The following is a 14,759-nucleotide window of genomic DNA, read 5'->3' on the forward strand; positions in this document are numbered from 1 at the left end:
TCTATTTATAAATTATATACAAATTCACTGAAGAGAAATTCATGTGGATAGAGTATTCAGGAGAAAAAGAACCAGAGACGTGTCTTACAAAATTCAAATACTAGAGAAAAAAGAATATCATTTTGGGCAGGGAAATAACAAAACCGGTAGAACAACAGAAATGGATGAGATATATTTGAATGGTTGTACAGAAAAATAGTGGGAAATGGGCCTCATTAAGTCATCTTTGGAGCCATACTTTCCTTAATATCTCAGGTTTCGGGTTGGCTATTCTGTTTTTGTTTTTCATTTGTAAAAAGGAAATCACACTACAAATTTTGTAGGGCTGTAGTGAGTACCAACAGAGGTGAAAATCTTCCAAATAATATAGCACATTTTTGCCTCGTAATAGACACATTAATGCTAGCTATTACTATGACATTCATTTTTCTTTCCCCTTCCACCTTCCCAATCTAGCGCTGCAAACACAAGCAAAATTGTTTTAACACAATATACCTACTAACTGAGGATGTGGTAAAGACAACATATTGTTATTTAAAAATATATAATTTATTTTTTAGAGAAATTTTAGGTTTACAGATGAATTGTGCAGAAAGCAGACTTTCCTGGACCCTCTCCCTTTCCATTTCCATACACATTTTCCCCTGTTATTAACAACTTCCATTACTGTAGTACATTTGTTATAGTTGATGATTTATTATTGATACATTTATGATTAAAGTCCATAGTTACATTAGAATTATCTCTTTTTATTGTACAATGAGTTTTGATAAATGCGTATCATGTATCCACCATTATAGCATCCTACAGAATAGTTTCACCACCCTAAAATCATTCTGTGCTCTGCATATTCAACACTATCTCAATTCTTTTGAATCCTTGGCAACCACTGATCTTTTACTGTCTCTATAATTTTGCCTTTTCCTGGATGTCATATAATTGAAATCATAAAGTGCGTAGCCTTTTCAGAGGCTCTGAACTTGACCCTCTAAATTCTCTGGTGTCTTTCACTTAGCAATATGCATACAAGTTTCCTCCATGCTTTTTCATGGCTTGAAAGCTCATTTATTTTTATAACTGAATAATAATATTCCATTGTATGGATGTAATACAGTCTGTTTGTACATTAAACTTTTTATGAAATGTCTGAATATGTCTATTTGTATCCTTTGTTTTAAATGGCTAATATCTTTCATAATTAAAAATATTATAGAATTACATAATTTCTATTTTTCTCTTTCATATTTGGAATATAATTTTTATTTTAAGCGATGCTAAATAAATTTTAAAAATTAATATATGACTATTCAGTCCTATTAATATATTCCTATATTACAACATTTTTGGAATAATGTAGCTGTGTTCTTTTAATATGTGTTATTTGAATTTTTTTCTAACTTTTTTGTTGTATATGAATTAGACATGTTTTACCATTTTTCAAGAATGCAATATATTATTACCTATAATAATCATTTTATACAATAGATCTCTTGAACCTCTTTCTCTGTCTAACTGAAATTTTATTTCCTTTGGCTAGCATCTTGACAACCTTTCCCGCTACCCCTATAATCAGCCCATCCCCTAGTAACCACCATTCTTCGCTCTACTTCCTTTTTTTTTTTTTTTTGAGATGGAGTCTCACTCTGTCACCAGGCTGGAGTGCAGTGGTGCAATCTCAGCTCACTGCAACCTCTGCCTCCTGGGTTCAAGTGATTCCCCTGCTTCAGCCTCCCAAGTAGCTGGGACTACAGACGTGTGTCATCACACCCGGCTTTTTTTTTTTTTTTTTTTTGGTATTTTAGTAGAGATGGGGTTTCACCATGTTGGCCAGGATGGTCTCGATCTCTTGACTTCATGTTCCACCCACCTCAGCCTCCCAAAGTGTTGGGATTACAGGTGTGAGCCACCATGCCCGGCCTCTTCTCTCTACTTCTATGAAATTAACTTTTTAATATTCTATATAAGAAGAGAGTGGATGTAGTATTTTTACCATAAAAATGATAACTGTGTGAGTTAATGCATATGTTCATTAGCTAGACTAGTCATTTCACAATGTATATGTACTTCAAAACATGTTGTATATACATAACATTTTATCTGTCAATTAAAAAATAAAAAGTTACCACTTTATAGCATATTTGCTTATATGGTTTATATGTGATAAAATTTTGCTTTTCACGTGCCTAAGAGAAAGGAGGTACAGAATAAAGTAACATATGTATAAATTGTGCTGTGTAGTCAACCCTCCAAACAGGGACAAACTACTACTTTATGTTATTCACTTTTTACCTGAAGTCTATATTTCTTAAACTACCACTGCATTGGTCCATTCTCACACCGCTATAAAGAACTACCTGAGACTGGGTAATTTATAAAAAAAAGAGGTTCAATTGACTTACAGTTCTGTAGGTGTATAGGAAGCATGGCTATGGAAGCCTCAGGAAACTTATAATCCTGGAGGAAGGGAGAGGGGAAGCAAGCACCCTCCTCACATGGCAGAGCATGGGGGAGGGGAAAGGAGGAAGTGGGAAGTACTACACGTTTTTAAACAACCATGTCTCCTGAGAACTCTATCAGGAGACAGCAGTAGAGGACTGGTGCTAAACCATCAGAAACCACCTCCATGATCCAATCACCTCCCACCAGGCCCCACCTTCAACACGTGTGGATTAAAATTCAATGTGAGATTTGGGCGAGGACATAGAGCCAAACCATATCAACTACTTTATTTCTGTTAACAAAGTTGTTCACTTTTTCAAACAATTTTTAGTTTCTTCCTTATGTCTTAGAGGAAGTACTGTCTCCTTCCTGGAGAAAATACTCTCTCTGCCTGCACTCTACACCTGAACCTCTAAATTCTGAAAGACTGTAATATTTCAATCGCTAGAGTTGTTTCTATACATTTCCCTTTCCATCTGTACAAATGAATGAATGAATGAATGAATGAATGACTCTTCCATGATTCCATTGTTGGTTTTTGAGATGCACGTCATGGTTACACTCTAGGTGTAGACTCCCACAGGTTGACTTTATACCCTGGTTCCAATGATTAATTAACTCTATGAAAATGAATACGTTTTCTAACTTCTCAAGGTTTCATTTTCCTTATCTGAAACAGGAAATAATAGTAGGATTATGTAAGTTTTATGGAGAATGTGACAATTTCTGTGAAGTTCTTAACATAGTGCCTGTTTTATAGCTACCTAAAGAATATTAGCAATTATTATTTTAAATTGATATTTTCTTTGATTTATGAATATGAAATATGATGATGCTCTCCCCCAGAATTTTTAAAACCCTTTTTAAAGGTTTTTTAAAAAACCTCCTGGTTTTTAGAGAAATGTCTTTCTCTGTAGCTCCTCTCAAAGATATTCTTTCCAAGCATTTCAGTGTTCTTTCCCTGCACGCCACCAACACACAAATGCACAAAAACACACACAGAGAATAATATTGTCAACAAAGTTAGAAAAGTTTCTTTGTTAAGTCCTTTGATTTTGCCTGAGACAAGAAAACATGGAGGAATAATTTCATGTTTTTATGTCTTTCTCTAACTCTTGACAGTGAACATTTTGTTCTTTTCTCTTTGAAAATTTTTATATTTTTTAATAATAAAATGTAGCAATATAGTTTCTCATCATAGATGCTTTCGTTATTTTAAAATATTATAATTATTTCTTACAATATATTAGAGCTTAAGTTCATCTTTGACAGATGATTATAACCTGATGAGTGAAAAGCATTACTAATTCAACATGTTTAAGCTACCATGGAAAATTAGCAACTTTGTGAAAATGGAAAAACTCATTTCCTAATGCAATTTAGGCAAGGCTGCAAGGATTTTCATTAAATAATATAAAACAAATTAGAGGTAGTAAACAGATTCACACTGAGAGATGTTTCAAACAATAGTTTAACTATTTAATGACTAAAACCTTTTAACTGTATTCTACAGTTTTAAAATCAGAATGTCTCTTAATTCTCAGCTATGTAATTTGATGTAGTTTTTATTGCTATTATAATTTGATCAATGTATTAAGAAAATGATAGTTAATATTAAATAGATTTTTAAAGTTTAAAATAAAAGCAATTACGAGAAGGTTGGTAGCATAATTCATGTACTGTGTACAATAGTTGCTTCAGTTTTTTTATTCTATGAAGTGTTTTTCTCTATGTACTTCCAATAAACGCTGATTTGTTAATCCAGAAGAACATAGAAATGATTAGTGCAGTAAATCAGATTCTTTACTTCAGAGTAATGCTTTAATTTTTAACATAATCATTACTGAGACAATTAAGTGTGAAACCTTTGTTTTATTTAATTTGATTACTGATTTTTTCTTGTGACTGGAAACCAATTTTTTCTTTCTTTTTTTTTTTTTGTTTCCGTCTACAGAAAGCTGACCTTGCAGTTGCTCCACTGGCTATTACCTATGTTCGAGAGAAGGTCATCGACTTTTCCAAGCCCTTTATGACACTTGGAATAAGTATTTTGTACCGCAAGCCCAATGGTACAAACCCAGGCGTCTTCTCCTTCCTGAATCCTCTCTCCCCTGATATCTGGATGTATATTCTGCTGGCTTACTTGGGTGTCAGTTGTGTGCTCTTTGTCATAGCCAGGTAACATGCTCACTTTTGTGATTTTTTTGGCAATTGTTACCTCCTTTATCTAACTAATAATTGTCAAAAGTCACAATCAATTTTACTTTTTCTGTTCTTTATTTTCCACGGGGTGCTGAGAAATAATGAAGTTTTAAGAATCACATTCATTTATCAAAATGTACTGTCCTGTCTTTGTGGGCAGAGAGCATGCTGGTTGTGTCAGTAAGCTATAAGTGTTTTAGGGATTACCAGAATATAAAAGCTTTTAAAATCTATATGATAAATGAATCATTGCCTCACTTCAAAGATTTCTGATGCACCAAAACCAAAATAACATGTTTTACTAACTTGAGTTAATAATTCAGTTACAAGAAAAACCAAAGTACTAAAATTTAAAAGGAGGCCTTTTTTAAGGAACCAAGAAATTTATAATAAACGTTCTAACTATAAAAGGACTACCCTAGTATTCTACATAATGTATGGTTTTTTCTTGTTTTTTTTTTTTTTTTTTTTTCCACAGAATAAATGCCACTACAAAAAGTACCTTATTGTCATTGACATGTAGGGTATGTTTCAAGTCATAGGATCAGAAGGTAAAATACCAGGCCAGGCATGGCGGCTCATGCCTATAATCCAAATACTTTGGGAGGCCAAGATAGGAAGATTTCCTTGAGGTCAGAGGTTTAAGAACAGCCTGGTCAACATAGGGAGACCCGATCTCTATGAAAAATAAAAATTAAGAAAAACAGAAAAATGCCTAAATGAAAAATATATAAATTTTATTTTTCAATAATGGCCTTTAAAATCTGTGATACAGATCAATCTATGTTGATGGTATTACTTTATTTTACTCTCAGAGGTGGAAATCGTAATCATGTTTATTTATGCTTCCCTCACTATCAGACTTTCAACTGATAGATTATTTCAATATGATTTAATTTACTTTTGCTTTAATTAAGAAGATTAGTATTGTGCCTCAGGATTCACGACTCTATTAACATGGAGTTAAGCCACATACTCATTACATTCTTTGAATTTTTATATTTTTTAAATATCAAAAAGATAACTCTTAAAAATCAATTAGAATTCTACATATAATTTTTCATGGTGATAAAAATACCTATAAAGTATAAATATATATGTTTTGTGCTGTATAATCAAAATTAAATATGCAGTGTCTTTTCAATTATGTTACATAGATTCTTTTGATAAATTTATCAGTAAGGGTATTTGTAAAGAATTGAACTTATTTTTCAATAAGGAATTAAACTTTTTTTTCCAATGAAGTAATATGTATATATTTTTTTCTAGTCATAAAAATCTTTAGTTCATTAAGTTAAAAAATGACTAAAATCAATTAGAAGTAGCATAATATTGGCTGGGTGTGGTGGCTCATGCCTATAATCCCAATACTTTGGGAGGCCAAGGTGGACGGATCATAAAGTCAGGAGATTGAGATCATCCTGGCCAAAATGGTGAAATCCTGTCTTTACTAAAAATACAAAAATTAACTGGGCATGGTGGTGTGCGCCTGTAGTCCCAGTTACTCAGGAGACTGAGGCAGGAGAATTGCTTGAAGCTGGGGGAGGTTGCAGTGAGCCGAGATCCTGCCACTGCACTCCAGCCTGGGAGACAGAGCAGGACTCCATCTCAAAAAAAAAAAAAAAAAAAAAAAAAAAAAAAAAGTAGCATAATATTTTTATATATTTTATATATTTGCCCACAGATAATTTTTTACTTATTTATATGTAATTATTTTGCAAATGCATTATTTTTACCTAATTAGTTAAATATTAAGAATTGTGTTCTATCATGAGGTCAGGAGATCGAGACCATCCTGGCTAACATGGTGAAATCCCGTTTCTACTAAAAATACAAAAAATTATTCAGGCATAGTGGTGGGCGCCTGTAGTCCCAGCTACTGGGGAGGCTGAGGCAGGAGAATGGCGTGAACCCGGGAGGTAGAGCTTGCAGTGAGCCAAGCTCGTGCCATTGCACTCCAGTCTGGGCGACAGAGTGAGACTCCATCTCAAGAAAAAAAAAAAAAAAAAAGAATTGTGTTCTTTAGATAATTATTGTTCGCATTTGCCCAAAACTACGTATTGGAAGCATATTGCCCTATAGCATTTGAAGCTGTACGTTAGAGCCTATTAAAATTTTATGTGACTTTTGGGGTTCTCCCCACAGTAATGAGAATTTGGAGTATGAAGTTCCTAAACTTTTAGCTCCAGCTTTTTCCACCTTCTGTGAGAATAAAACAACCTTCACATTTTTGATCATCTTTGGACCAGTTACATCTTTTTTATAGTGACAGACGCAGCCACTCTAGTTTATGTGTTCAGAGAAATAAGCCAAGAGTTTCAGATTAAGCAATTCAATGACTAGAAAACTCTTCCGCCAGCCCACAGGCCAAACAGAAAGCTAAATACTCCAAAATATAGAAAAAGGCTTCCTTTATGTCTGCATGTACCCTTGTTTTTTCTTAAATTAACAAATTTCCCAGGAGGATAGAAATAAAGCCTAGAGGAAAATGTCATGAGACAACTTCGAGGCAACTGTGTGGGCATTAATCAAGCTGAATTAGGTCTAACGGTACTTTTCTGGAGATCTTAAACACAGAGTTTTGAGTTACTTCAAATTTGTATTAGGAATTTTAGTTATTCCTAATTTGCCAAGCCCACGGCTTTTGAAGTTAGAGTCAAAGCAAATACTGAAGCATCTGGTTTCCTTTCCAGCTTACAAAAAGTACATTTGCAAATAGAGGCATATGGATGGATATGCACTTATCTAACTTTTCAAAATATTTCTATAACTCACTTGATAAACCATCATAGACAGCATCTGTGTAATTACGGTAATCGGTACTGATTTTACATGAAAGAAATTCAAGTACGTCATCCTATTTGAGAACATAAAGTCAGCCAATGTACCATTTTTTTATACTGCTACTGCTTTTGTATTTTGAAATGTTACTGTTATATTTTGTCATTAGTTATTAAGTGAACAGATAGGAAAATGATACTATTTCAGCTTTTTATTCAACAATTTCAAAACAAATTGCCTCATTAAAAAAATAAGTTTAAAATCTTCATTTGTGGGCAAATTAATAGATATCCCATTAAGTAATAATGTTAGACAAATTGTATTAAGTCATATATTATATTAGAGATTCTTGGTAAAGTAATAACACAAGAATAAGTATTTTCTGGATTTTCTCAGAATATTTTTTTCAATTTTCAATCTTAAAATCTTGTTTAAAATATTTCTAAATTTGAAAAAATAAAATTGAAAAATCAGATTAAAAGCAAAGTCTGAATATGGTCAATTTAAATTTTAAATTCTGAACATCCCAAATCAAATGAATTTGTTTAATTAAAATCTACTCTGACATAGTATTGAACTTTTACTATAAAAGAAGTTTGTGATGGGCAAAGACAAATAAAATGCTCAAGTTTAAATTGCATAATTTAATTGCCTTTGTAATTTAAATGGAATCACTACCTGTTAGAATTTAAAATACATTTATTTTCATGCTTCCTTTAGCATTCTTATTTTACCTATCAAAAAATTATGTCTTATATAGAGGTCACTGATACACTCATTGACATCATTGTTGATGTCATAATTAATGTGGTATTTTATCTTTAAGTGTATTCTTTCTCTCCATAACAATTATAGAGAAAAAGATCATGTTTCAAAAAATTCTTATGTATTTTATTTTCATTGAAAGTCACAGAAACAAAGGCATAAAATAACTACCACTTTAATAACAGATTTCATATTTATTATTAGAATTTACATAATATTAACTATTAGGGAATTATGTAATACTTTGCAATAAAAACGCTCTCAAAACTAAATTATAATGAGTGATTTAAATATTGTCAAAATTTCTCAACATTATTAATTTTACTTTTGTTTTGGTCATCATCTTATATCGTTCCTGTTATTATTATTACAATTTACCTAGCATATTTTCTTAGGTACCAAACTACTCCTTGGATTGGTTTTCTGTTTCCTCTTTTGTTTAATTATTCTATCAACTGCTCACTCAATTAGTCAAATATTTGTTGAGCCTCTAGTAAGCACTAATTAGATCCCATAAAATATTAAAAATTAATTTCTCATTTATTCGTTTGTTTATTCAACAATATCTATTGGCTACCCATAAGTACTAAGAGTTGTACCAAATGCTTTAATCCCAGAATGAACCCAACTGAATGTGTTATTTTCTGAATAACTCACAATCAGTGCATATATCTGGCAATAAATATCTGTTAACCTTGAACAAAGTTATAATAATATTTAAATTATCCTAAATTCTGTATGAATGCCATGTATTTTAAATACGTTTTTCTAAAAAATATCTTGTAATATATATTTTGCTGGAGAGAAACATACACCTAGAAAGGAAACAGGGCATGAGTAAGATTGTTAAGTTGTCATTAGACTAATAGATTAGAAGCTTATTGAATATCTGCTATCCTATCATATTAATATTAATTTTATGACAAATTAAGATCTAATAATAATTGCTAGAATTTAAGTTTTTCAAATTGAATTTAAAAGTAGATTATTTTGTGAATGCCTTTTAAAAATTTCCCCTCTTATGTTAAGAAAAATCATCTAATAATACTTAATAAATGTTTTAAATGTATTTAACCAATATTAAGAAGGAGATGCATGGTGTTAGTTTTTGTCTCCATATAGTTTTATATTTGATGATCTCCTGTAAGCAGTTGTATTATTATTTATAGCATAATGACATAATCAGCATGCTTATCCGAATTAGCTCTGAATGCTTATTTAAGAGTAAGGATTAGCCTGGGATAGTGCTTTCTAGACATAGAATGACCTTATCCCAAGATTCTAACAGTAGCTCTTTGCTGACAGAGGATTAGGAAGAAATCTTGTCCATGATGGGTTCATACTTAGATTTTCCCCTAAATGTTTTCCCCTCCTTTTTCTTTCTCTTTTCTTTCACCTAGGCATATGATTATAGAGATGGCAGTTAGTCATATAAAAAGTCTGGTTAGGGCACCCACCCCTTACACTGATAATTAAATATATTTTTCACCTTGCTTCAAATATTTATTTTATTAAACTAAAGCTACTATTGATATTGATATAATAGATAATGTTTATAAAATGAGTCAATTAAAATTCCCATATAAGTTAGATTTTTTTTCCTGTTAACCATATGTATCTCCAAGAAAGTTGAGCTGTTCTGAAATTCAGTGTGTAAATCTTGGTCTAGGGTTCTTAGAAGCTTGATGTACAGAGATGAATAACTGAAGTCCAAACCTAAAAGAAAGGAATAATGGTACACTCATATCTCTCCAACAGGATTGATGTAACCTTAATAATTATTCACTAAGTCTTTAATAGTGCATATTTTATTCTGAAATTGGCATTTAAAAATACAAATAAACTTTGGAGAATAAATTGCTATACCAAATTTTGCAGTATGAATACTATTACATAAAAATGCATTAGGCTATTTAAATGAACAAATGATTAGGGTCAAATAGAGGAGAAAGTGTAAAGGAAGCCAAACAATATTAACTAACCTGAACTTCTTAGGTAGAAGAGCAAATCAAAGAATATTCAATATGCTACATGCATAACATTTTTCTAAGTTAAGAGAATATAGGAATTTTTTGTGCATTTCTGTATATAATTGCCTTGAAATATTTTTAGAGTATCAGAATATTATTTATTATATTAGTGGGTTAGGCAGCAGGGGATGGACTCCCCAGAATCTGCTCAATGGTTTATTATTTGCAGTGACCACCAAGACTGTCTTAACATTATATTTTGGCTTTAACATGATCTGTGGTCACAAGGTGACAAGGCTATTGCATTACTGAAAGTCCTTATACTTTAAAAAATATTCTGTATTTCTCTTGGAGCTCAGAGGTAAAGATGTTCTAAACATAGTGTTTTTGATGGTTTAACTGACTTTAGAAAACCATATCCAAAGTGCTTGCATTAACAGCTTTGATCTCAGCTATGGACTAGCGTGCAATAACTTTCATATTTTTGTCACAGTGATGGGTGACATTTAACATACGATGAAGGACAACAATGAATTATTATGCACTTAAAAATAGATAACTGTTTTGGTGGGATGTTCAGTGTTACACTAGTCCGCTGTCAAAACGACTCTTGTCACATTAAAATGAAATGCCAATTTTGTTGTTTATCTTTGCCACCAACTTGCCAACTTTTACTAAAAAAAAAAAAAACTATTTCAATTTTACCTTAACAGAACTTTAGATATATTTTATTTTTAATGTCCTATTTTTTACTTAAATAAATTGCAGAAAAGCCTATTTGTTATTCTTCTTCCCACTTATTCTGCTTCCCAATTCTTAGCCATTTTCCTAAAATTTGCTGAACATTTGGTTTTAAATAAGTGCTGTTCTGTGAATATGCCTATCACATATGAAAGTGATTGTTAAAATTGATTAAATATTAACAAATATTTATCTAAATTATGGACCCAAAAGTAAACATTGATGAAAATTATATACATTTTCAAACTGTGGATTAAAATATTTCCATAGTAGATGAGGCTACTTCTGCATTAAATAATATTTTTAAAATTATTATTTTATGTTATAATGTACCTCTTTATTTTTAGTGGTTCCAATGATGTTTATAGTTGCAAGTATATGTGGAATCACCAACCCAGAAAATATTCTTAGTTTGTATGTTTTGTAGAACCAAACCAATTGAAACTAAGTTGAATCAATGACTTCTTTTCAGTTGTGATAAATATGATATCAAGGTAATTGAGGCAGTAGAGATCTGGACTGAAAGTATCCATCTAGGACAAAGAAGAAAATTTAATCTTCAGAGGAGAAATCAAACATATTTTCCACCTCTCAATTTTTAAATGATGGCAAACATTTACAGGCATAAAAGATTTGAGAAAAAATTGAGTAAGACAAAGGCAATTTAAAATTAATGTGCTTTTTCTGTAATTTTCTGTAATTAAATGCTAGTTATTATTTTTAAAGGACAAATAAAGGATAAATGTGCTTATTTATTTTTTAGACGTCTCTACATCAATCTATAATTATTTTTTACATAAATACAATTTACTATTGTTAGGTCAAAATTAAGTATAAACACAAAAGCAGAAATTTGATAGCATATGCTTATTTTTCAAATTCTATGGATAAATTATTGGCCTCTGTATCCTTCTTTGCCTCCATCACCAGAATTGAATTGAAAGACTCCTGGAAACAAAAAGACTTCCTCTTTGTGGTCATTTTAAGTGTTTCCACTCAAAAATATCTTGGCCAATGAACTTCTGAGAACTATGGTCATCTGTGATGATTTGTTTCCATTTAGAAATTTCATGATGTCTAGCTCAGTAAATCGCAAAATTAATTATAATAAGTTACAGTTTATGGGGTGACATGAAGAAACTCAGAGTGCTAAAACTTGAAGTTCAATGCTTATTAAATTATTATATTTGCTATCAAAAATGGCACCTCTGTTTATAATCCTTTATGGAACATGTAATTGTATTTTACACACAAACACACATCTGATAAGAGCAACACACCCCTAAAAAATTAATGGTTTTTTTTTTTTGAAGATTTGGACAATAGGGTGTAGTAGGTTCTTTGGCAGTTACTGCTGTGTCTTTTATACATTTCTCACTAGCTAATTCAAGCTGAGAAGCTAATAGGACAAGACTAATACTGGTTTATCTTTCACTTTTTTCTTTTTTTTTTCCTTTCTTCCTTTTTTTTGGACCAGAATAAATAATTTTTCTGAGGTGTCTTTTAAGAACCAACAAGATAAGGAAAAACAAACATTTTTTACCAAGTGATACACTTATTCTTTTATGTTTTGTTGTTTCTAGATAGCAACATTTTTCATAGCTGCAGAGTACTGTGTATTGCTTGTAAGAATACACCTCAGGAGACTGGTCTGTCTGTGGTAATTCTCAAAACAAAATTTCACTACTGTTTTCCATAGCCACTGGAAAAATGCTGCCCTTGGTCTTTTTGGAAGGGTTCTCAGTCAACCTAAGAAAGGTCTTCTCAATCTGAAACAACGATTCCAGCAAAATCAGTGGTTTTAACAAAAATGTCAATTTTTTAAATGAAATATTTTAATCTGCAATGTCTAGTAAAGACAGGCGACAGCTTTTATATGAACATATACCTTGAAACAGTGCATTCTGTGCAGGAAGCCAGTGACATAAAGATCATGAAGAAAGAAAGAATTGTTTACTAGGTTTTTAAATTTTTTCTTTCTGTATGTCTTAATGATTAAGAGTACTGTGCTCATAAAAGGTAATTTTGTCTTGAGAAATGTAGACAAATAGGTCAGTTTTTTTTCTTTAATATCAAACATGACACTTAAATTTGTTACAATTTTACTTGGATAAAGCTGTCCTTCTGTTGTAAATTATTTGGGTTAGAGTCCTTTCAAATGGATGGTTCTCTATATAGTCTTGTACTAGAGTGCTGGGTCAGGGAGGGAAACTATTCAGAGAAAAAAGAAGAAAACTAATACATATTGCGTGTCAACAATAGCTAGGTTATATTTGAGAACTATAAAGAGATTCAGTTATTATCTTTTTTAAAAATTAGCGACTGTGTGTTTTTATGATTTGATGTAAGGAATAAATACGTATATATATCAGCCCCCAGCCCCTCACCCTCACCACAAATGAGATTAGAGATGTTTTCTTTTTGTTTAATGCTGTTATTGTAACACTTTTTAACATATTATGGGGAGGAATGTGGCACTAAAGAAAAAATAAATTTAGAAGAAAATAGAAAACATATTCAAAAAGGCATTTTTATCGCTTAATTTGTTTTGCCTATCGTATTAACTTTACCTTCTCGTTTTTCTTTTCAAAATTCTAGAAAAAAGAACTTGGCTGTTTTTTTAAAAAAATAAGTATGCTCTATTAAATGTTTTTACTACTTGTTAGTAGTACCTGGTTTTACAGTAACAGGTAATTCCTTGAAAAAAATTCCTTAGTTAGCTGTACTTAAGAAGTATGTCTTTTTCTTTAAACTGCAAATAAGAAAGCTTAAAAACTATTTCCAGTCAACTGGGCACCTAGACAGGAGACATTAGCAATCAAATGTGTAGATTTGCTTTATAAAACTAGTCTCTGGAAATGCTAACACTTTTTCCCTGAAAATTATTAGCTACATGTATTAAAAGAATAAAACAACATTGTGAGTTTTTCTGAAGACTCAAGTGGTATTAGTATTGTTTTGATTTTTTCGTAATTCATGAATATGAGAGAAATATCAATATTAAATAAAAATGTTCAGACAAAATTTTAGTGATAATTCATAACTTCCTGTATACTAAGTAAAATAATACACTCTATCCAAATAATTAATGAGTAGGAGATATAGTGTCATCAACCAGTGTAACTTCATTCATTAGAGCATGTCACAACACCTTAATTGCTATCATTTTTTACATTCCATTACATAATTACATCATTCAAGTTAAACTTTTCATATCAATCCTGTTGGGTATACAGATATAGAAAGAGAGAGGTTCTTTTTTTTTTTTTGAAAAAATATCGTGGCTGTCCTAAATAGTAATGGGAATTTGAATATCTTTGGATAGAAATAGCTTGGTTGATCTATTTTGTATATAAATATAATTCATAAAACAAATGACAATGCAAACTATTCCATTAACTTTTAATATGTGTAGTTTTTCTAGTTAGCTCTTGCATGATAAAGGTGACTACAAAAATATAAAGTTATCTCTTTAAGAAACGTGTTGATTTTATACGCATTTTTGAAATTTTGTTTGGAAGCCCAGAAATTCACCTTTCATTCCTAATGACAGAAAATCATATTAATGAAGTTATTATATATATTTGCATTTCAAGCCTGTAGTTATTATTTCTATTTTATTTAATGAGCATTGATTGAAACAGACTTTCAGTTTTAGTACCTTTAACCTTTATAAAGGGTGATTTTCCTCTTTTCCTGCCTGGATATAACATAGTTTCCTGCTATTCTTTATGAGAAATGTTATATCCTAAATTAATTAATTAGTTTTAACATTTCGCTTTCTCATGGGCTTCTGACTACACCTTAGATGATAAAATGAGATGAATGCATTTGCAGTAAATTTTCCTATTAAATGGATAA

At 31.1% G+C, this 14,759-nt stretch overlaps 1 protein-coding gene across 6 annotated transcripts in view; it reads left to right on the forward strand.

Moving 5' to 3' along the window:
• Positions 1–14,759, forward strand: part of GRIK2 (glutamate ionotropic receptor kainate type subunit 2) — a 704,801-nt gene that overhangs the window by 508,121 nt on the left and 181,921 nt on the right. For all 6 annotated transcript variants that reach the window (XR_007724833.1, XM_050786670.1, XM_050786673.1 and 3 more), the window contains one exon: positions 4,394–4,617. Coding sequence is in view for 5 of the 6 variants with exons in the window: in XM_050786670.1 (XP_050642627.1) it covers positions 4,394–4,617 (224 nt within the window). In the remaining variant the exon portion in view is untranslated. The remainder of the gene's footprint in view (positions 1–4,393; positions 4,618–14,759) is intronic.

Source organism: Macaca thibetana, chromosome 4 (assembly GCF_024542745.1).
Source record: "Macaca thibetana thibetana isolate TM-01 chromosome 4, ASM2454274v1, whole genome shotgun sequence".
NCBI classification, from domain to species: Eukaryota; Metazoa; Chordata; class Mammalia; order Primates; family Cercopithecidae; genus Macaca; species Macaca thibetana.